The sequence below is a fragment of the Parasteatoda tepidariorum genome, chromosome 10 (genome assembly GCF_043381705.1).
Source record: "Parasteatoda tepidariorum isolate YZ-2023 chromosome 10, CAS_Ptep_4.0, whole genome shotgun sequence".
NCBI lineage: Eukaryota > Metazoa > Arthropoda > Arachnida > Araneae > Theridiidae > Parasteatoda > Parasteatoda tepidariorum.
This window is the reverse complement of record NC_092213.1, coordinates 60,343,158-60,368,969: the sequence shown is the minus strand read 5'-3', so window position 1 is coordinate 60,368,969 and position 25,812 is coordinate 60,343,158. Positions and strand designations below refer to the sequence as shown.

At 28.6% G+C, this 25,812-nt stretch overlaps 1 protein-coding gene across 1 annotated transcript in view; it reads left to right on the top strand.

Annotated features, from left to right (window-relative positions):
* Positions 1-11,088: 11,088 nt before the first annotated feature.
* Positions 11,089-25,812, top strand: part of LOC107443077 (terribly reduced optic lobes) — a 279,864-nt gene continuing 265,140 nt past the window's right edge. The window contains exon 1 of the mRNA XM_071186443.1: positions 11,089-11,486. Coding sequence (XP_071042544.1) covers positions 11,406-11,486 — 81 coding nt within the window. The 5' untranslated portion in view covers positions 11,089-11,405. The remainder of the gene's footprint in view (positions 11,487-25,812) is intronic.

The following is a 25,812-nucleotide window of genomic DNA, read 5'->3' as shown; positions in this document are numbered from 1 at the left end:
CATGGCTCAAGTCAACACATCAATAAGGTTGCGGTAAATTTACACTGTTTTATGGTTCAAGTACCCATATTATGGTTCAACGGTTAAATGAATTTTGAGTGAGTTTAAGAGGATAATGCAACGAACAGTAATGCAAAAGAAATCCATTTTTTCCCTTCGTAATTGCATATTTAAACACAACCAATATAAAGTCGAATCACTAATTTAACAAATTTTTGGTAATTTTCTCGAAAAGTGGAACAACTTTAATTTTATCATTGTCATTAAAATTCTGCATGAAGGTATTATCTTTTTTAACACCTTGAATAAAATAAGTAGTAGTCGCAAAACCGGATAAAAATTTTAAAAACTGGATCAGTTTTAAAAATAACTGCGTATTAAACAATAAAATATAATATAAGTTTAAAAATTATTATTATTTAGAAGATATTTTTATTTATCTGCAATTCTATATCCAGAAAAAAAAATAAAACAACTACGCATTTGAAGGATAGAATATCGATTTAAAATCTACGGATTTACCTAAGCGTGTGAGTTTATGAAATTTTTCTTAATTTCAAAATCGATATTTTGAATTAGTAGGGGTACGCAAGTATTCTTTTTCTCTGCTTCTGTTAAGGTCTCAAATATTTAAAAATTCAAAATAAAAAATAAAAAAAATAAGTGAAAGTTGAAAAAAAAATGTAGTTTCGTCTGTGTAAATCGTAGAAATTTAAAAAAAATATATATATTTGTCTTATTAGTAAATACTGTAAAAAATACACATGATTGAATACATTTGCGAGTTTTTGTATCTAAATACACTGGAAATTATTAAATTATTTCACACTGTCATAATGTTTTATATCTTAAATTAACTGTAGTAAGAAGTTTGAAAAGTTGTTACTTAAAAGATTCATCTATACCGAAGCATTCCAGAACTAGCCCATAGTGGGGCGAGAAATTCATGGAGTTTAAGGTTTCATAATTTGTTTAAAATGGCATGATGGGGGCAATGTGGTCAAAAATGCACACCGATCGCCTTTACTTCACCGGCAAACTGTTACCCATGGATTTAAAGCTGGGTAGACTTCAAGCCTCCAAAAGCGATCAAACACCTGTCCAGTGCCTTAGAAATTAAGCAATCGCGGCTCTTAATCTAAAGTAATAGTTGTAAAGTTGTGTTGTTTTTAATGACACTTGCACAAATTAAGCTCACCAGCCATTAGCATCTTACGAAGTAAGTCAGGAAGATGCACCATTCGTTTTATAAGGGAACACTACAAAGGTGGAAATACGTCTTGACTCAGAATCGCACGGATAGATGGCAGCACCACTCACTCCAGAGGCCTCAATTTAGACATAGATCTGAAAAGGAAGGAAATTTTCACCAGATCCCTGTACCCATGGGACTGCTCAGCAAACGACCAATTGATTTTCGATTCCACAAATTTTACGAGCACGTACATTGCATGTACTTGGTGGATTTTAGGGGAGTCGTGGATCGAACCCAGCACCCTCTATTTTCTAACTACTGGGCTACCTGTAAATTAAATTAAATAAAAGGATAAAAATAAATTATATGAATTTAAAGTATATGAATTTTAAGTAAGAACAAATTGTATGAATTTAAAGTAAGAACAAGTTCGGAAAATCGCCTGTAATTTTGAGTCCATTAAGTTTCTAATGAACACATTTCTAAAATTATCTTTTGATATCAGGTTTCTCATCACAAGTTTTCTCAGTCATAGAAGATAAGTGAAAATATTTTCCAAAACACAGCAACATTTTTTAATCAATAAACGAACGAAGCATAAAATAAATGTCTTTTATTATCCTTTTTTTTCCCTTAAAAGTTAAAATATTCCATATTTTTTTGTTCTTTTTTTTTTTCTTTTTTTTTTTTAGCTCCTAGGATTTTTCTCAAAGGACATTAATTTTTATGAACTCCTTACAGAAAAAAGAAACCCCTAAAAGAATAAAAAAAAAACACAGATAAAGACGTGATTTAATCGAAGTATTTTTTGTGATGACGTTTTTTAATGATGTAACAACAAGAATAAGATGAACTCATATTTAATGGGTTCTCCGCTGTGAAGATAATACTTGAATTAAAACTAGTTTTTTTCCCTTTCTTTTTTTTGACGGATTTGTATCTATTTCTTTGTCTCATTAAATAATGAAAAAATTTGGTCAATTTAATTGTATTTCAAAGAAGAATAATTAAAATTTGATGGAGTAAAAAAAAAGAAGAAATTTTTATTAAGAAAATTAATTAAAAATGCAGTCTTAACAGCTTAAAATATAATTAATTTTTAAGCAAGAATTTATTCAATGTATTTGGATTTTACTTCAATTTAATTGCGATTAAATTTTTAAATTTGCTTTAAAATTTATTTAGTGTTATTTTCAAATTCGAAACCTACTAGGTGCTAAGTTTATGAGGGGAAAAAAAGCCTTAGATATTTCATCAAACCGCAAACCTGCTAATTTCTGTTTAATTTCTTACCAAATTTAAGCCACTAAGAAAAGTATTAATGATAGGCTTTTAACATAATCATATATCACAAATATGTGTTATAATAAATGATAAAACATAAAGAAAAGTGTTTTAAAATGTTGCGTCGAAATAACCTCACTTGGTGCCACCTTAGCCCAATTACTTTATTTAAGTGAAATAATTTTTTTTTTTAAACTGGGGCTATATACTTTATATTGTGGGTTATTATAACAAAATTCGTAAATGAAACTTGGAGCTTATTAAAACACAGACAATAATTTCATAATCAATAAATAAATTTAACAAAATATATTTTATTAAAAGATTTCATTTGCAAAAGATGTTACTCTTCAATTTAAAGATTTTTAATACTATAGAACCATAGAGATCTAGAACCATATCAACACTAAAAATAATGTTGTTTTTAGTATTATAGTTCTTTCATAGACCGCGGACAAAGTTTGGGTCTATCTGAGTAGCCTTGTCAAAAACGTGTCACAGTAACCCGAAAACATGTTTTGATAAATGTTTTGTGAAAAATTAAAGACTAAATAAACAGAGGAAAAACTTATTGCAACTATATGTTATCACGTATTTGCTAGTACATCGTTAATTACTTAAATTATTCTTTTTCTTGTACAGATTGAACAATTAAGAGTTTGTGGAAATAAATACAGATTTCAGTAACTTCTAATTTTTTAAAATAAAGAATTTTCTATTAATATTTTTAATAAAATAAAAAATTGGTTTTTGGTCTAAATTTCTTACGGTATCAAGTTTTTTATGAAATTTAATTTAAACAGACTTTTGTTTGATTTTACATTAGCTCGATGTTTAAATAAAATAAAGGAAAATTTATAAGAACGTTTCAGGAGTAATTTTGTTTGTTACATAAGTCGCTTCGTTCTATTTTACTTACTTAGCCCTAAATATAACTTGTCTACAATTAGAATCAACTTAGAACTACATATATTAAACATCATCAACTGTTTGAAAAATCAATATGCCGAGAGAGATAAAAATGGGCGATTTGCTGGGTTGTGCTTTAAAGACGAGTTGATTTGTTTTCACCAAGTATCTAAAAGTAATTATCATTTTTGCCATCAGATGGCGCTGATGAATTTTAGTTTCAGATTGCGTCACGTTGTTGCTGCAAATAGTGGTTATTGTAAAAACGTTGCTGAGTAAATAATATTAGTATTTTTTTATTCTTCTTAAGAACCCAAAAAACAATTTTATAAAACCTTAATTTGTTTAATTACAACTGTAATATTATTTTTAGTTATTAGATATGTGATGTAAAAATACTTTTAAAAATTATATTTTAAAAAGTTTTTATTTTCAACTGATTTACGTTAAATTATACTAATACGCGAATTTACGTTAAATTACAACACGAAGTTAAATATTAAAACACTGAAAAGAGTTCAAATTTTTCGTTAAACGAAATACAATAACTGCGTAATTATACGAACAGACTGAATGGTTAATATATAAAATTAAGGAAAAGCTTAATTCTCGTTAATTTTGGACTTTCCAGACATTTATTAATTCAGGAAAAATAAATCTGGCGCCGACAAGCTTCATTACCGATACATTCTTTGATGTGTTATTTGAATCCAATAATCCTTTTCTCTGTCATAAATGTTTCCTTTTGCTATTAAGGGTGTTTTTCTAAGCTCTCTGTCCCAAGGAAATAAAAACGCCACACTTTGAGTTCCTTTAACTAGACACAAAGATTAAATTTTATGTCATACATCTTAGTAGGAAGATTTGCCTTTGTTTTAAAACTAGCAAATGCTATCAAAATTAAATCTTGCTTGATAAAAAATATTAAAATTGAAAAAATGTCAATGATTGTTTATTTTTATGTGCCAAATGAATAGGCGTAACATTTTAAATTGGGTATACTATCGCCTACGTCACAGGTTGTGTTATTCCTACTAAATTTAACCAGCGAACGGCATTTTCTGCGAGCCTGACTTCAAGCCACAAATAAACAAACGAAGTGTTCGATCTTTTAAATAGCTGCTCGCCAGATTATATTGTAATATATAGAAAAGCTCGTTTTGTAATAATTGATTTTGTTGTTTCATCTAAGTAAGTTAATGTTTTTAGTAAACATATTTAAAATTCAGTTTATTAATTAAATTAAGTTTTTTTTTCTCTTCTGACAACGTGAGACATCAAACCAATTAATCATAACGGACATCATTCTATAGAATCCATATTTTTAAAAGAATCAATGTTTTCAAATCAAATTAAATTAGAGCATGTAAAGTATTAAACAAGAACCACTATCTTCCACTCATTTAGCATTGCACGATAGTAAATGTTATTCCTACTAAAATTTTCGAAGTGGAAGTAGTTGCGTTTTTTTTTTATATTATACCCAATTGAAAAAATTGCATCATAAATTCTTTTCATTCTTAGAAAATTGGCTTTCATATTGATACTTTAAGCTATCTTAATATAAGAGTACACTAACTGGAGATAAATATAATACTGTTATTAATTTAAAACTGTCATAATGACATATTATTTTGAAAAAAAGCGTATTATTTCACATGAGTAGAGAGCAGTCAAAGAAAAACTTTAAGAACGAGATGTTTTTAATATCATGTTTAATTTTTAATGATAATACCATGAAAAACCGTAGATTTTATAATAGTTTTTGAGCAAAAAACTTTCGTTTAATGAATTTTATTTATTTATTATTTTATTTAGTAATTAGTATTTATTTTCTTATTTTTATTCAATTTAATTATTTTTATTTATTTATTTATTTATAATTTTTTTTCTTTGGAGAGTTTGATAGAGCAAGAGAGTGACTGATAAATGGTGGCGAGACTGTTACAAACTTTCAACAATTATGGAATTAGAATATTATTCACTAAAAAGAGCTGTTTCCCATGAGTACAGAAGTCTTTGAAGAACAGCCTTTAGAACGAGATGATTAAAATAGAAATATGTACAAATTTTAAGGTTCATGGAAGGAAACAACAAAATTTTATAAGAGATTTTGAGCTAAAAACTTTCGTTTGATCAATTTTATTTTTTATATTTTATTATGAATTTAATTTATTTATTAATTTACTTATTTTTATTTATTTACTTTGAGAGAAGGAGAGATAAATGAGTGAGACTGTTACAACTTTACAAAAGCTATAAAAATAGCATATTATTCACTAAAAAATGTTATTTCACACGATTATAAAAGCCTTAAAAAAACAGCCTCAAGAACAAGATGTTTTGAATATAAATATCATGTGCAATTTTTGATGAAAAAAACTACTAGGCCTTATAAGAGTTTTTGCCCTAAAAACTTTCGTTTAAAATTTTTTATTTATTTTATTTATTTACTTATTTTATTTATTTATTCTTACTTACAAATTTATTATTATTATGAATTTTTTTTTTTTGAGAAAGAGAGAGGGAGTGAGTGAGAGATGATCGAGACTGCAACAAAGTTTAAAAAAACTAAGAAAGAGAGAGAGTTTGGCAAGACTATTAGGTACAAAATTAGAACAGTTATGAAAACATGATATTTCTTGCCTAAAAGCATTATTTAACCTAACTACAGACCATTCAATAAAGAAAAAGAATATTTGATTTTAAATATCATGCAACCTTTTGTAAGACATCAAAGGTTTTTTAATCATTTTTTACTTATAAATTTTGAAAACTACATTTTTAAATAAACTAAAAGTTTAATTGCTTTGCAACTGAATTTAATTATTACGCTGGAAAAAAAGAACAGTCTAATTTAATTTCTAAGCAATGATTCATCGGATCGGAACAAATTTTAGACTAAAAATCAAAATTCTAAAATTTCAGTTTTTATCAGGCGATGAAAAATTTTTAATTCTATCTATTTGTATATGATTGTTTTATAGTTACTTTTCTATGAATTAAAAAAAAAAGGACGATCGCAATTTTTCGCTTGAAAATAAAAATTTTAAATACTGCTTCGTGTCTTTGTTTTTAAAATCGAGAAAGTGTGTATGTAAACAAAAATGGGAAAATAATTAAATAAATGGAAAAATTGAGCCGATTACAGCCGCAGTTTTCCAGTTCACTGAGTCATAGGATTTATGGTTAAAAAAATAGAGTCACTATATACGGAAACTAATTGAGGCGTTAAATTCGAGAATGAAAAAAGTTTAAAATTATAAGGTTTTGTTCATCTCCAATTCCACATGACTTGAGTTATTACGAATATTAAATCATTAGTAAACCGAAGATAATGTATTTAAAAAACATATTAAAACGATTCACTTAATTAAAACTGAATGGAAATTAAAATGGATACTTTAAAAGGTATTTTTTTTTTTTACAAAAATAAGCTGACTAAAATATGAAAAGTTTATCATCATCATAATTATTACTTTTTCTTAATCTTTTCAGTTTTCTATGACGAAACTAATTAGAGATCGTATAGTTTCCATTTTTTTCTTCAACTTTTTTTTTCATTAAATAAATTTAATATATTTTCTTTTTATTTAAAATTTGAAAACATTTCTTTTACTTTAAGTTTTAGATTTTTTAAATAAGTTTTTTTTTAATAAATCCTTTTTCGAAATCTTTTGTGCGGAATTTTAATTCGGAAAGGATTTATAGATTTTTAATTTAATTATAAGAAATTTTTTATTACATTATTACCCATTAACACCAGACAGATTTTTTCCTTTTTTGGGACCACATTTCTGTCTGTTTTTTTAAATTTTGAAAAATTCGAGCACGGTAAATTTAAAGAACTAAGGATTTTTAAGGTAAGGGTTGTTTCAAGTATATTTAAATAATTATTAATTTGTTCTGTGTTTGCAACATTTGTTAAATAAAAAAAATTTTTATAAAAAGAAATCAGGAAATAGGTGTTTTTATTACTGCAGCAAATTAATTGAATTATTTAATAAAATCTTATTTGATTTTTGTCTACTTTAAAAACTAGTTAAATGTTTTTTTAACAAAAAGTTTACTTATCAATAGAGCGAAAACTTCTTTAATATTGCTTTAGAATTTTAAATAATTATTTTGCATTCATTATTTTAATTGCATGCGTTAACTGATCATAGTGTTATAAAAGGTAGCTTATCAAAAAATAATATATCTTATTAAAAGCTAATACTATTTTTTATCGTTTAATAGCTGTAAAACGCTAGTTAAATCTTACAAAGTTATGTAATATTTCATGAATTCTTATAACATAAAATGAATGAAACTTTGAGATTAATTCTGTAACTTTGAATAATAATCAAAATCATAATTGCAATAATGCCAGAGAATAATAGCAAGAAGGTATAATGAATATATATTACAGATAAAAGCATTAAACAAAGTGGAATGCCATCAAATAATTGTAAATTTCCATTTCAATTTCAGATTTTAAAAAAATATCCTTGCTTACACACTTAAGTAATTTTTTAAAATTACTTAATAAAATAAGAGAATTCCAGCTATTATTATTTTTCTGCGTCTGAACTTTTTATGAGGCCATGGGACTGTACACTGCCTACGTCTTCATTAACTTTCAAATGACGAGGAGACCATTTTCTTACCTATGGTTATCGCCACGAAAACCATTTCTCGCCTATGGTTTGCGCGGCTATCTGCTCGCAATAAATAATTTCAGAGAGAAAGGAAGAGAAAAATTAGCAAAGAGTGCTTTATTTACATAAATTTGGGTAACAGTAAAGGTTGGCGAGGGGTGAAGAAGAGACGCTAACACAGAGAGTAATTTTTAAATTTTTTTTTTTTAATGTATTATACGTTTGTTGAGTTGATCATTTTTCACAGAATTCATTAGTAGTTATAAACAAAGAATTTATAAATTCGATTATTTAAACAGCAAGAGATTTAAATTTATTGCCAATTAATACAGTTAGTAAAATGTTAAAACTTCCCCTGTCGTTTTTTGGTTTTAAAAATCAATTTAATTTTAATTAAAAAAATTAAGGGAATTTCTTTTCATAAATTAATTATAATCCAAAATTTTTTTTAAATGAAACATTACTGGGAAAAAAAGACACCTTAAACATAACTTCTAATTACGGACGAAGAGATGAAACTTCTAAGTTATATTATAAAAAGAAAAAATTGTGATAAAATATTTTAACATAACGATACTAGAGAAAAATGACACATAAAGAGTTTATATAAATTCCAATTACGGACGCACAGATGAAACTCCTTATCAGAGCAAAAAATCAGTGATGAAATATTTTAACATAAAGTTACTAGAGAAAAATGACACATAAAGAGTTTCTATAAATTCCAATTACGGACGCACAGATGAAACTCCTTATCAGAGCAAAAAATCAGTGTTGAAATATTTTAACATAACGTTACTAGAAAAAATGACACATAAAGAGTTTATACAAATTCCAATTACGGACGCACAGATGAAACTCCTTATCAGAGCAAAAAATCAGTGATGGAATATTTTAACATAACGTTACTAGAGAAAAATGACGCATAAAGAGTTTACATAAATTTCAATTATGGACGCAGAAATAAAAGTCCTTAGTTATAATATCAGAACAAAAAATCAGTGATGAAATATTTTAACATAACGTTATTACATATGAATGACACATAAAGGGTTTATATAAATTCCAATTATGGACTCAGAGATGAACTTCTTAATTATTCGAAGAAAAATAAGTGATAAAATATTTTATCTTAAAGTTGCAGCAAAAGAATGACATGTAAAGGGTTTATGTAAATTCTAATTACGAACGCAAAGATGATACTCCTTTATGAGAAAAAAGCTTGTAAAATATTTAAACATGACATTAAGACGCAGTAATAATTTATTTGACGCGTACAATATTTAAACATAGCGGACGCAGAGATGAAACTCCTTAGTTATATTATCAAAACGAAAATTCAGTGATGAAATATTTTAACATAACGTTATTACATATGAATGACACATAAATGGTTTATATAAATTTCAATTATGGACGCAGAGATGAACTTCTTAATTATGAGAAGAAAAGTAAGTGTTAAAATATTTTGACTTAACGTTGCTACAAACGAATGACACGTAAAGGGTTTATATAAATTCTAATTATGGACGCAGAAATGAAACTCCCTTATGAGAAAAGAAATAAGTGTGCAAAATATTTAAACATTACATTAAGAGGAAAAAATAGCATATAAAGGATTTATATAAAACTCCAATTACGAAAGCAGAGACGAAACTCCTTAGTTATATTATTAAAACAAAAAATCAGTAATGAAATATTTTACCATAACGTTATTACATATGAATGACACATAAATGGTTTATATAAATTTCAATTATGGACGCAGAGATGAACTTCTTAATTATGAGAAGAAAAATGAGTGATAAAATATTTTAACTTAACGTTGCAACGAAAGAATGACATGTAAAGGGTTTATATAAATTCCAATTACGGACGTAGAGTTGAAATTCCTTTATAAGAAAAAAAGCGTGTAAAATATTTAAACATAACATTAAGAATCAGTAATAATTTATTTGACGTGTGAAATATTTAAGCATAACGGACACAGAGATGAAACTGCTTAGTTATATTATCAAAACAAAAAATCAGTGATGAAATATTTTAGTATGACGTTATTACATGTGAATGGCACATAAATGGTTTATATAAATTTCAATTATGGACGCAGAGATGAACTTCTTAATTATGAGAAGAAAAATAAGTGATGAAATATTTTAACTTAACGTTGCTACAAACGAATGACATGTAAAGGGTTTATGTAAATTCTAATTACGGACGCAAAGATGATACTCCTTTATGAGAAAAAAAAAGCGTGTAAAATATTTAAACATAGCATTAAGAAGCAGTAATAATTTATTTGACGTGTAAAATATTTAAACATAACGGAAGCAGAGATGAAACTCCCTAGTTATATTATCAAAACGAAAAATCAGTAATGAAATATTTTAACAAAACGTTATTACATATGAATGACACATAAATGGTTTATATAAATTTCAATCATGGACGCAGAGATGAACTTCTTGATTATGAGAAGAAATATAAGTGATAAAATATTTTGACTTAACGTTGCTACAAACGAATGACATGTAAAGGGTTTATATAAATTCCAATTATGGACACAAAGATGAACTTTTTAATTATGAGAGGAAAAATAAGTGATAAAATATTTTGACTTAGCGTTGCTACAAACGAATGACACGTAAAGGGTTTATATAAATTCCAATTATGGACGCAGAGATGGAACTCCTTTATGAGAAAAAAAAAGTGTGTAAAATATTTAAACATTACATTAGGAGGAAAAAATAGCATATAAAGGAGTTATATGAAACTCATAAAGGAGTTATGTGAAACTCCAATTATGGACGCAGAGATGGAACTCCTTTATGAGAAAAAAGAAGTGTGTAAAATATTTAAACATTACATTAAGAGGAAAAAATAGCATATAAAGGATTTATATAAAACTCCAATTACGAACGCAGAGATGAAACTCTATAGTTATAATATGAGAAGAAAAGTAGGAGATAATAAGATAATTCACAATTCCATTTTCAATTCCTTGGCGTCAAAGTCTTGGCGAACTTCTTGAGTCCCACTCTTCTCTTGGCAACCCCACATACAACTGAGAACCACGATTATTTCGGCATCTACCCGGTGTTTTCTTCCCGCCGGCACAGTTCAACAGATTCTTCTCCGTTTAGCGAAGGGACTTTTCTGTATGTTAACGGGGAGTTTTGTATTGTGCGGTGTGGTAGAAGTTATTCGGGGGTTTTGGAAATAAGAACCGTTTTTTTGTTGTTGTTGTTTGTGTACTCATTTTTTATTTATTTTTTTCTTGCGGGAAGTAGAAAAAAAAATATAAAAATAAAATAATCTGATAGAACAGGACTGGAAATTTTTTTGTAATTGACTTAGACCCCATCATACAACTTCTGATGGCGGTTTTGAAACTGTTATGGACTTTTTTGCTTTTGTGTTCTGTAGTGTATGGGAAATCAACTAGCTCAAATTCACAGGTAAATTTTATACGTTTTAATGCATAATAATATTATAAATGTATGAATTTTGTTCGGAAAATTATTAAGTTTTATGAAAGGTATCTAAGATTATTTTAATGAATCGGACAAATTGTTAAGTTTTTTTTTAACAATAAATTAACCGAAATCATATTATTTTAACATCCATTTAATTTTGAAACTATTATGGACTTTTTGTTTTTGTGTTCTGTAGTTTAAGGTAAATCGACCAGATTAGATTCAGGAATATAATTTTTTAATGCATTAGCTTTATTCAATTATAATACATAATATAATTAACTTTATTCTGAAAATAATAGATTTTGAAAAATTTTAAAAAATGTGAATGATGTTATAATTACTTAAACAAATGGTTAAACTTAATTTTGAAGTATTGTCCGAAATCGTATTAATTTTATTGTGAAAATGATGAAGTTCTACTTTCTAATACAGATTATTTGAAGAACCTGGAGCAGTATAGAGATAGGCTACATTTTCTCAAACTGTTTCTTAGTATTGTTTCCAAATAGACATTTTAGAAGTTTGCTGAAATTTCACTAAATAATAGCTAAAAACACAAAAGCATCTTATTCCTTATATGGAAAATCATGATATTTTTCACTAATAACGTTCTCTCAAATAATTTGTGGTGCTTATGATCATATTACCCTATCTCTATCTCTTTACATGCCAGTTTAGTGTTAAATTTTATTATAAATTTAAAATTTAATTTTAATGAAAATACAAAATTACACGCTAATTTTGTATGTGGTTTAAGTGTTATTAAGTTTTAAATGATGACATCTACTTTTTATTTTATAATTGGTATTTTAAACGCATGAAATAATATTCATGCTCTTAAGTAACTAGTTGTTGGTTGTTTGAAGTGTGAAAATTGTTTTTTAGAAAATATATTTTTTTAAACATTTGGAATTGTTTTGAAAAATAGAATTACTCCAATTTCAAAATCCAAATGATTTAATCGGAATTCTAATATCGTGATGTATCGTCGGGAAATATAAGCATCACCCGATGACAGGAGATGTAACATGTTAAAATATTTTTCGGAATTTTTTTCTTCCTTTTTTTGTACTCTTTCGCCTTCTCTTCAATACAGTGTTTAGTAACAGGTTCTTATTCGCGTAAAACCGGCGTTTCTGTCACGGCCATTCCATAATAAAAGGCTTTTTATTGCCACTTGATAAAGGACTTCTTTTAAAGAACAAAAAATAAAGTGTTATTCTTCTAATACAGTGATGCATTTTTATCAGCATGGTATTTTTTTTTTCCTTTAAGAAGAAGGCGCTGAATTCAGGCATTGGATGATTGCAATTCTGAATTTGTCAAAGATTGTGACTTTGAGATTTTAAATTGAACGAGCGAATGTTAAATTGGATTTGAATTGAATGTGTACTTTGACATCATGTATTTAAATGGTTTTAAAGTACGATAACTAGTTTAAAATAGTTATTCGGAAAATTGCCTTACTCGTATTTTTTTTCCTTGATCTTTAGTTAATCGATTTTAATTCAAACTACGTGTTTTTCTTCCTTTTTTTTCTGTTTTTCATTCTGGAGTTTTTGAGTGTAAACTTAATATTTTGTTATAATTTTATGAACTTCTTAAATGTAAATTTAAATGATCTTTTTGTGAAAATATAAAGGATGTTGAATGCTCACCGATTTACTATATATTTTTTATATTAAAGATCTGTTTATCGTTTTAGTCCTAAATTTATTTTTTTTATCTCTGGAAACTAAAATTCCTGATGCATTTTTGAGTAAATTTTGTTCATTAAAAAATTTAAGTTTGTGAAACAGCGTTCCAATTTTAGAATTGTTTGAAAGGAGGTTCTAAGAGGCAATTTAGATTAAAAGGATATTTCTCGAGAAAAGATCGTGTTTCTGTTTTATATAGTCAAGACTTTCAGTTTTATGCACCTTATAAGATAAAAACGAAACAAAAATCTTTGAAAGATTTAGGAGTGGAAAAAGTTACAATTGCATTTATCAAGATACAATACACGATTAACCTTAGAGAAGCAATTCCCTTGGTGGTCAATAGTACCAACCATGTGACGCGTATAATTGAAATAGTTAACAAGTATTGCTATATAGATAAAAAAAAAAAAAANAAAAAAAAAAAAAAAAAAAAAAAAAAAAAAAAAAAACAACCAGGCATGGGTTTTATTTTCTATCAGATCCTAAACTTTAAAGCTAATATACTGAAATCCACTGAATCTACTTAAAATTTTAATCCTTTAATTCTTATTTCTCCAGAGTAAACCAGTTTTTCCAACTGACAGCCTTTGTTTCTTAAATTAAGTAAAGAATCGATTATTTTGCAAAATTTTTAATAATTTTTCTGGAGGTGAATAATTGTAGTCCAAAAAATAATATTGTGCAATAATCATGAAACTCACAAAAATAAATATTATTTTTCTTTTAATAAAAACTGTATATTTTCAAAGGTTAATGTTTTAGTTTATCCTGCAGTCTTCAGCATTAACTACAGAGATTTTGCATAACCCTACGTTTTGCAATATCTTTAATGCTAACGCAATTTGAGCTTCATATCGTAAGCACAAAATTTTTCTACAAATCACTGAATCACTAAGGTCGAAAATAAGGCTAGTAGGTACAGTTTACATTAGACAAACGCCATGCAAAATCTCTCTAAGATGAAACAGATTCAGAAAAGAAACTTTATCTTGTGTTTGCTTTTAATTCCATTTTAGTTCTTTTTAAAAATATTTAAATATTCTCTAAACTAAGCTGAAATAAATTAGCCTATTAGAATGAATTTTCATTGCTTAGAATTTAAAAAAAAAAAGAAAAATCGTGGAAATGAAACCCTGGGACAGTATAAAAAAGGTCCCTGAACATGTTTAAATGAATGCCTTTAAACAGAGGTCGGTCGGGATAGCCTTGTTGGTAGGGCGCTGGATTCACGTTCATGTGAACGGGAGTTCTAATCCAGCTGGATGAAGACTCAACGTGTAGTAAATGGTGACTGCTGCACGTTAAATGTGTCGGGTCACAAAATTCTCCATGTTCCAATAACAAATTACACTTCTGGGGGTACTGGATTGGAGAGTGATCTTTCTCTGAATCAGGTAAAAATTACGATCTGTGGATGAATGAATGAATGGGTCCACCCTATAAACGGGTGTAACGTATGGGTGTGGCATAAATCGAATTCTTGACTATAGATGACGCCACTGGAAAACAAGAACAATCGCACCCTGAATGCCTTGTTGGTCTACGACAACAGCAACAAAACAGAGGAACCAAATTTTTTTTCGATTATGGAACCCTAAATGATCAACATTCATTCGACGGAACCCCGAGTGTATAATTAAAGTATATAAAGACAATTGAGAGAGCATTAACTTATAAAATACTTTTGTTTTGAAATATATAATGAGAAGAATGGCATTTTCCATCGTTTTATCAGTAATTTTAAATTAAGTTCTGCCGACCGGCATGTGTGGGGGACAGAGAACTGTCCTTGCATCAGAAAGGTCCTGAGTTCGAATCCCGGGCAAGGCATGGATGTTTCTTTCTCTCTCTGTGTGTTCTATGTCCTTTCCTCTTTGTGTGTGAATGTGATCCGCTCTATAAACGGGTTGTTGCTGTGTGAATGGGTTGGCAGAAGTCGAATTCCTTGCCATAGATGGCGCCACTGTAAAACAGGAACAATCGCGCCCCCACTGCCTAAAACAGGCATACGACAAAAAAAAAATTAAATTGTATATCTAACAGTTGAATTCACAGTTCTGGAGCTGAATCTAATCTTGGTATGAATTTGTTTTTGGTGTATAAATACAAGCTGAAAATAAATGAAATGAGCCGAATTATGGTTTTCGTTGAAATGAAAATTAAGCCAAGCTACAAACGTTGAAAATGGTTAGTAGGGAGGCATTTCTTTATCCAATAATCCAGTTATTTCATTTTGGTTTGAAAAACGCGAAGGGGAAGTAATAATGCAATATTTTATAAAGGCATATCCTTTTCCTAATTCATTTAATAAATTATTTAAATTTTTTTCTTAAAATTTTTTTTTTTGCATTTTTCTTTAAATAACATTATAAAAGCAACCCAAAATATTAAGTAAATAATGGATTATTGATTAAATCCAAAGATAAGTACAGGTTTTTTTTTTCTTTCAAAAAAAAGTAATAACTCTCGGAATCCGCTTACCTCCTTCACAGAACCTAATTTTTCCGAGATGCTTAAAAAATGTTTTCTCTTTTCCCTTCATGTTTAGAATTTTATTATTTGTCATTCTATAATATTTCCCTGGGTTATTTTTTCTTTTCATTTTTTCTTACTTGCGTTTGTAAACATTAATCGCTGATTTTAAGAGTAAACTCAGAGCATTTATATCTAAGCTTAATTTACGGTAAAATATTGTCAGAAAAATTTCATAATAATAATTTATTACTGAATAAATATTTTCGGTCGGAATAGCTAATTATATTTTTGCCCTACTTGAAACTGTTTTTTTTTTTTTTTTTTTTTTTTTTTTTTTTTTTTTTTTTTTTTCAAATGACGTTTTATGCTAATTTTAAGCTTTTTCGTCTCCGTATCAAAGGATAAATTCATTTTGAGTCATACGTCCAAATGTCAGCGAAATTTGAAAGATTTTCTGTTAAAGAAAAAAAAGAAAAAAAGAAAAAGCTCTAAATTTAAAGTTTCTCTTAATAGCCAATGAAAAGAGACGTTTATCATATATGAATGACCCTGTAAAAAATTTAGATCTTATATTTGTTGATATTTTCATGTAAACGTCAGCACTCAAATATTTTTGAATATAGTTTTTGGTGTATGTTTGAATGTAGATATTAAAAATTAGTATTTTGCATTGACGTTGAGATTAATGAATAAAATTTAAAAAAGTACTGTTTTAAGCAAAGTTAACCATCAATGCTTGTTAAATGTTAATTTTGCCGATGTGAGAATTAATTATAGTTAGCAATCTTAGAAATAATATTTTATTTTTCAACCGTTATTGAACAGCCGACCCAATTTTGAGTTTGCGGCTGCCATCGTTCAACGCCGTAGCCTGTAATTTTGAACCCAATGCAGAAGACAAGGGGTCTCCAGGATCAAGTATAGGGCGAAATTTAGACGTCATGGACTTTTTGATGGAACTAACCCGCATTTGCGTTGCATGACAGGAAAACCACGAAAACTTTCCACGATTAGTCTAACGACAAAGGGACTCAAACCAATGATCCGTCTACCACTGAGGATATTTTACGTCAGCCTTGTGGTCGGTGCGAGCCTAGAATAGGATTCCTATCAACCAGCTATCGCTGGGATTCGAACCCGACTTCACCCTTAACGGTCATTGCGAAAGTTTGGGCTCGCAGCAGTGGCTTGAAGCCCACACAGCTTCAGAACAATGAATACTTGCTTGCCTGGGAAGTAAAGGTGGCATACGCGTAATGCTGACCACATTAGCAGAATTCCGCCGTTGGTCTCAAAATTGCAGATCCTCAACCTCTATGATCCCACTGACACACGACTAGCTGTTGCGCAAGTGCTTTTTTTTATTTATTTATTTTTACTAATTTACCGAGGTTTCAAGTTTTTGCGAGATTGTCATGACACCAGAATGTGTTCGACATTCGTTTGGTTTCTTTGAGAACGCTGCGTCGATGTTAATGCACGTTTCTAACATTTTGAACTTCTCCTGATGTATATATCATGTGTGAAAAATGCTGTATAATGAATGACAGAATGAATTTTTTTCTCTATGTCGAATGTATTTATTTCCTTTGTATATAGTGTGTGATTTGCAACCCCTTCTAGTGGCACCGCACAGTGTTTTGTGACCACAATGACCTTTTGATTCTTTCTGTATGCTGCCTTTACCCTTTCGTTTCAGCAATTTTCCTTTAATTTGTATAATTTTCAACAAATACTTCGTACGCAGAGAAAAAAATTTGGTAAAATTACAGTACTGTATGGTAATGACACTTCTTCTGCTTAAAAAAAAAAAAAAGAAAAAGAAAGAAACGTAATTCCGGTAATAAAAATTAAAGTATACCGTATGTAAACCATTCATTTGGTACCTTTTCCGTTCATATATATGGTAACGGTTTACCGGAAGTAAAAAATTATGGGGGATTACGTAAATTCTAATATACAGAATCGTGGTGCCTCACTTTGAGCATTCGCCTCCCAATGAGGTGGCGCGGGTTCAAATTGCAGCGATACTAATTACCATATGCTCCGACCACAGTGCTGATGTAAAATATCCTCAGAGTTAGACAGATCATGACTTAGAATCCCCTTGCCGCCTGTCTAACAGCGGGAGTTTTCGTGATTTTCCTCTCTATGCCGATACATATGCGGATTAGTTCCATCAAAAAGTTCACCACGAAGGTTAGTTTGTCCCAATATTCTACCCAGGAGTTCCCTTGTCATCTGGATTAGGTTCAAAATTGCAATGCTGCGGAGATGAATGTTGACAGTCGTAAACTCTGAATTGTGTTGGCTGTTTAACGCCGGTTTTAAAAATCAAATAAAATGCTGATATTCACTTATTTCACTCTTTCTCATTAACATACATAAGGCAAAAACAATTTCCCTTAAATAAAGCAATTGAAACTCGAAATTGCGCTTCTTTCTTACTAGAATCAGTGTAGTTTTTTTTCCTTCCATATTTTTCTAATTAAAAAAAAAAATCTTGATCCGTCTACCACTGAGGGTATTTTACGTCATCTCTGAGGTCAGTGCAAGCCGGAAGAATTCGTATCGACCAGCCTTCGCCGGGATTCGAACCCGGTTCACCTCATTGGAAGGCAAACGTTCTATCTCCTGAGCCATCACAGCTCTTCTGTGACTTTATTAAAAAGTTTAAAAATAAGTCTAAAAAATGTAATACTAATTGAGAATCAACACAAATAAGAGTCAGATATAATCTTCTCTAAGTTGTTAAAACGTTGTTCTGAATTTAGGCAGTGATTTTTTTTTATATTAAAAGTTCTACTATCAGATAATCCTAGATCCGATTATAATTATCAGACTGACCGTGAGAGTTTATCATAATTCTCCGTGCTTCTAAAATGGATCTCCAAAATTCGCGCATTAGGAGTTTTTCCTCAGACCATTCCGTTGTTTAGCAACCAATAGGAAAAATCTGGAATTTTTCTGTTCCAGGCTACTTAAAAATGAAGAGAATTCGACAAACTTTCCTTTAAGCATTGAGTTCTTGGCAGAATTTGCCCAAATCCTATATGTGTTCCTTTATCAGTCCATGGTATTCACAGTTCAAAATCTGGTGGAATGCAGGTTTTAAGTTACATTTTAGTAAAATTGAATAAATTAGCTTTATGCGCTGGTAATAAAAAAAATCAAGATTATGCCTTGTTTAGTTTCCTCGTCTGTATGCTTCAATTCACGAAATCTATTAATTTCTAAAATTTTAGCAAATTTAAATGAATTAGCTTTATGCGTTGGTAATAAAAAAAATCAAGATTATGCCTTGTTTAGTTTCTTCGTCTGTAAGCTTCAATTCGCGAAATCTATTAATTTCTAAAATTAATTTAAATTACTTACGTTTAATGTGATGCCAAAAGAAAGGCTATCTAATGCTATTCGATATTGTTTGTTGCCAAATGCTGAATAGTTAAATGTAACTAAAATATGATCTCTCATAGAGAAATCTTTCTTTTTCTTTCTTCAAAACCTTTCCTTACAATCTTGTTTCTCCAAGCTTTTCAATTGATCCAATTGTTTGAAGAAACAAATGAATCCAAACATTTCAAGTGGCTTCAAAACAAACTTCTTTCTTCTTCATTATCTTAATTTAAAGGATTTGATGATAATTATAAAAAGAAAATGCGAACAAAATCGGGAGGATTAGCATGTGACATTTCTCAGAGTACCTTCCGTTTTGTTTATCCTGCTTTGTTTTTACTGTCAATCAAGTTAGATTTGACTCATTACTCTGCGAAACAATTAGTTATAGTTTTGCTCAGATCTCGATAGAATCCTTATAATTATCTTAGTTTCGGCTCGGTTGTATCGTTTCGATTTTTTTTTTTTTTTAAAGAATGTTTTATGAGTTGTTCGTATTCATGTGAAACAGGCGTTATGACTACAAGACGTCATGTAATAAAAGGCTTTTATTAAATCTCGACAATGAGCTTTTTTTGATCAGCATTAAGTAAAAAAAGGGACCTGTTTTATTATAAAAAAATTAAATAATTTGGTTTTTGACATAAATTAGACATGTTTTTTTTAAAAGAAAACTCGTTTAAATCATGAAGGCGTAATAAGTATAGATATGTATTATTTTAAAATTTTAATTAATAGATAATTTTAATTAATAATTAATTTTAATAAATAATTATTTAATTTTAATTAATAATTAATTTTAATTAATAATTAATTAATTTTAATTAATAATTAACTAATTTTAATTAATAATTAATTAATTTTAATAATTAATTTTAATTAATAATTAACTAATTTTAATTAATAATTAATTAATTTTAATAATTAATTTTAGTTAATAATTAATTAATTTTAATTAATTATTAATTTTTATTAATTATTAATTTTAATTAATAATTAATTTTGATTAATAATTAATTAAAAACTAAACTAAACTCAGAGGCCCGTCAGCTTACAGAGGGCCAAGGCCTACTGTGCCCATCTTAGTTTTCTTGACCTTTGGGCTCTGGGGTGCAGGAGCAGATGTTCCGGTTAGGTGGTCAGCCGAACTTGAAACCCCCCAGTGTTTAGTTCCCTTTTTCCCATGCTTGGTACTCATTTATCGACCCACTGAAGGGATGAAAGGCTGAGTCAACCTTGCCCGGTCCAAGGATCGAACCAGAGACCTGTGGCATGACAGCGCGAAGCGCTACCACCCAGCCACCGGGCGTCAATTATTAATTAATTTTAATTAATAATTTATTTATTTTCATTAATAATTAATATTAATTAATAATTTATTCATTTTCATTAATAATTAATATTAATTAATAATTAATATTAATTAATAATTAATTTTACTAAAAAATTAATTAACTTCAATTAATAATTTATTAATTTTTATTAATTTTAATTAATTTATTAATTTTCATTAATTATTAATTTTCATTAATTATTAATTTTAATTAATTTATTAATTTTCATTAATAATTAATTTTAATTAATGATTAATATTCTTATTTAATAACTAATTTTTATTTTTAATTCATTTTAAACTTTAAAGTTTTTTCATGAAGTTTAAAGAGCTTAGAGCGATTTTTGAAATACATACCTAAGACTATTAAATGTTTTCTTAGATAATTAAGTGTTTGAATGAAATATGTAAGAAATAGATTTTACATTGTATATATAAACAAAAAGTAAACGTTTTAAATCAGTAAATAAAATCTGAATGTATGTTTTTTTTTAATATCTCCATACATTCCTTTTTCATTGTTTCGTTTCACAATTTCTGTTAAAAACTTCTATAGAAGAAAAACCAACATAAATACGTTATGTTTTGAAAAATAGCGTTTCGCAAATAATGTCATGCTGATGTTTGCTGTTTACATCTTACACATGAATTATTTCATAACCATTTCTTCAGGGAATATTAAAAAATATCAGCTCTTTTTCCGCAGTTACATTAGAGATTTATATTTAAAAAAGTTATTTGGATTTTGTGAAATATAAATTATTGCAATTATTTAATTTCACTTAATTAAAAATGTCTCTTGTACAACAATTTTTAATTATAAATAGTTTCAGTAATTAATAAGTTTTCAATAAATGTTACATTATAAAATGATTTCAACGTTTTCAACTTCAACGGTGAATTTTTTTGAATTAACACATTTTTTAATAAAATTTTATGAAAATTGCGAATTTCATTTTTAAATTGTGTTAATATACATGTTTGAAATAGTTCCACGTAACAACTATTCTTAAGCTTTCTTGTGGTGACTATTTTTTTTAAAATTAAAACTAAATTTGAAAGCAGTATCAGAAGAGACATTATTATTTTATTTTATTGAGTATTTTCGTTATTTTTCGACAATTTTTTGTAATTTCGTGCGATAGGTATGTTGTAGTTTTACAGCTCACAAATAATGTATTTAGCATCAAAATGAAAATAATTTTAAAGGTCCGTGGTGCCCATAGGCCTTTTAAACTCTTACTAGCCAAAAATATATATTTTCTCTTATTTAACTTAAAAATGTGGCCTATCAAGCAGCAAGGAATAAAAACAAACTAGAAAAATATTTTCTTTCCTTCAGAACAAAATTCAATCTGTGTATGTTGTTTTTTCGGAATAAGGTATCGTGTGAAAAAATGTGGAATTCACCTACAACTTATTTAATATCGACGCACCCACTAGTTTCCACAGGTAGTATATACATAATACATTTATCATTTTTTTCTTACTTTTTTTTTTTCATTTTTCGTAGCAGGCTTTTGAACCGGTTGGGATCTTTGAATTGTGATCGAGTTACTATACTTCGATGGGTGTTCTCTTATTCTATTCTTTGAAATATCTTAGATGCATTTCCAGTGAAATTTTTTGTTGCTGTATTATTTTGAAACGACTAAAGAAATAGAGAATATACTCAAAGTTTTAATGTGTTTTAAATAAATAAGAAGATGAGATTTGTTTTCGAAATGGGGATATTTTAAGTAATTCTTAGATTTTTCTCTTTCAGTTTTATTCCTTTAATCTTGAAATAATTCATGAAGTTGAATTTCTTCCCGATAAGTTAACTAAATGTAAAATTATATTTGTTTGCTGAGTTTTATCTCTTGTTTGTATAGGCTTTGCTACCTATTATTTCAGACACGTAACTTGTTTACGGACATGTAAAGATAATGTAAGACTATTTTGAAAATAAGAACTAGGGGGCTTTGCCCGCCGCTTATTGTTGGTGGCGACAACGGCTACTGGTGGTTGGAAAGATGGAGTGAGTTCGATTCTCACATTCGACAAAACAACCGGCGTGTATACGCAGCAAGGTGCACGTTAAATGTATCGCGGTTAAATGTTCTCTCGTTGGTTGTGGTGGGGAAGTTTAAAGAGAGGAGTACCAGCTCAAGCGCTGACCACGTCGTCTGACCAGGGCCAAAATTACGTGGCATTCCTACCATGGTTGTTAAAAGAGAAAGCCCTTAAAAAGGAGCTAGGTGTCTTGACTATGATTCTGTGATGATGGTGATGCTCGTTGTCGATTACCAACTTTCAAGACTGTTTACTTTTCAGATTGCTTTGCTCACTCATTTCGACTTAGTCTTACTCAATATTCGGTTTTTATACTTTATTTGAAATATAATAAAATCCACATCTCTGATCGCTATCGCTTGTTGTATTTTGAAACTGATCCCCCAACTGGATGCTTGCAATCTGCATCATCTTATTTAAATCTTGTCATTTGCTGATTCAAAAGCCAATCAGATTCGACATTCCCGCGTGACGTCTTCTACAGGTATCTAAGTAAATCTGATTTAAATAGCATGGTTAGGCATAATCTCTGCACTTCTTGAATTGCAAGTACCCAATTCTTTTAAAGAAAGCTAAAAATTAATAAATTGTGATATTGGTGTGGATCAATATTTGTATAACAATAAAACTAATTATTTCAGTTACACTATGCTAAAAGTTTTTAAAAGTGAGAAAAAGAAATGATTTCGGCACAGAAAAATGGCGGAGAAAAAAATGTATCAATAGCTACAAAATGAAAATTTTTCTGTCTCAAGCAGACTAGGATTAATCAAATTTAGGGTAGAATGAACCCAGTTGGAAAATCATGAAAATTTCGTTTACTTTTGCAAACTTAAATGTTAACATTAATCCATTTAATTAAAATAATAATAAAGAGAGACCGGGTTATCAAGTCTATATTAAAATAACCAATGAAACATTCTTCTTTTTATTCTGAAGAACCTAATTTAAAAAAAAAAGATAGTAATAAAAATTAGAGTAATGGAAATGGCATGGGACCTCATGTATCGAAAATCTATTGGATTCTTTTTTTTTTCTAACGCCAGGCACTGAATTTTTACGTCCTTCGCCTAGGAAGATGCTGGTAGTATTACTCATTTAACGTTACCCAGTGGCACCTGTGAACCTGCGTCACGAAGGCGAGCAACATTACCCACGCCCCACTGCCACAGTTACCCGTTTATAGGGTGGGCCACATTCACACATCACACTATAGAGAACAACACACTGAGAAACATCCATGCCCTGAGCGGGATTCGAACCCGCAGCCATTGACTTTCACAATCAGGCACGCTAACCGCTCGACCGTCTGGCCGGCATCTATTGGATTCTTCAATGTGCTGAACGAATTATTTTTATATCGGATACCATCGAGATCATCGAGTTTTTATATCATCGAGAGTAAATCGTTGATTCAGAAGCCAATCAGGTTCGACATCAAGTCAAACGTCTCTTACAGATATCCAATTAAATATGTTTTAAATCTAATGGTTAGGCATTATCATTTCATTTCTTCTGGAGTAGCAAGTACCCAATTGTCAAAATTTTTCAATAATTTTCATTTTTACTATAAATGGAAAATATTAATATTTTTCTCTTATCTTGGCTGTTTTTCAACAATTAAAACATCAAGAGTTCGGATTTTTGCTTTTTTTCTCAAAAAAATTGAATTTTATTCATAAATTTAAATTCTGTCTAGAAGAAGAAAGAACCAATGTGGCGTATTATGGCAAAATATTTAATTATACGGTTTTTACAAGAAAAGTCGGTACAATTTCTGGACTTATCTCCTTTAAGAGCTGCTTTGTAACGTCTCTATTTGCTGTATGTTAGAAGAAAGGAGTTCGAAGAACTTTTATCGCTTTTTCGAAAAGAACTTTTGTTTTATTTCAGTGCATCCTAGACGATCGGGAGAAACACGAATCTTAGTCGTTACTTGTTTATCTTGGACCCATTCTGAGCCCTTCATTGTTTTGTCAGCAGTGGAAGTGCATTTTTTTCCAGTTTCATTTCTTCTTTAGGGTTAAGTCATGAGAACCAGTCTGAGAATTCTTTTAACTATAAGATAATCAAAGCTATAAATCGACCCTTGATTATAATTCTTAGTTGACCAGCAATTAGAAAACAAAAGCAATTGAAAAAGATTAATTTATTCAGTATTCAAAATCTCCAAAACATTTTGAATTCAGCAAATAACAGATTTGTGCCCACTCGAAAAATTTAACAGGAACCGGCATGGTTTTAAAAGTATATAAATTTACAAATATTTAATTACTTCTGAAATTATTGGTTTCAAAACATTCTGAAACAGGAGGTAGTAGCAATTTTATAAATTGGGATCGTTAGATTTGGCAAAAGAAAAGGTTAATTTTAGTTTTTGTCGTTTTTATGTCATTCTAATCAGTTTGGCACATTTCTGGTTAATAATTAGAATTAGGCTAATTTATTTCGATCAATTTGCAATAAACCAATGCTAGGGAAGGTTTATTGTAAATAGCTTTATTAAAGGTTTTCTACAATAGTAACCATTTAAATTAAATGTTTAGCAATAAGTTAGTAAATTATATATGTTATATGCTAGTAAATTACATAGCAATAATTGTAAATATATAATTATTTTTATCAACTTTCAATAGCAATAATTATTTATTAAAATTTTATCGAGTGCTTATTAAATTTTTTTAAGCAATAAATGTCTGTAAATTCAGTTTTAGTAATTTTTCGTATTAAAACGTGTAAGCTTATTGTTATCTTCTTAAAAAAATATCAGTCAAATAAAAAGAAGAAAAAAATGAAAAAATTTTCTTTTTACCCTGGCGTTATTTTTATGAAATCTCATTTTTTTTTTATTTAGTCTGCGACTTATATAACTAATTGGAAAATCTGAAACTTAGCTCACCTAACAATAGTTATTTAATTAAAGATTATTTTTAGACACATGCTTTTTTTAAAAATTTTAATTATTTAGTATCGACAAAATTTTTTTATTGTTAATCCCGGAAATAATCGATTGAATTGTTTTAAAACATTAATTTCGAATGCTGTTTTAATTTAAATTAATTTACCAAAACTATATCCTTCAAATTTTCGAATAAAAATTGCATAGATTTACTTGAGGCATCTTTTATTTTTTTTAGTTTTCAAAATATTCTTCCTTTATATATTAAAATAAAAGTAGTAAACCATTTTAATTAGTTTTCGTCTTAAAATGATTTGGAGTGGGTATAGGGTGAAATAATGTTTCGAGATTAAATAGAATATAAAAAGTTGACTACTCTTTTGACTAAATTATCTTTCTTTCCTGTGTTGCGGTTTCTCATTTACCATTTTCGTATCACTATCCATT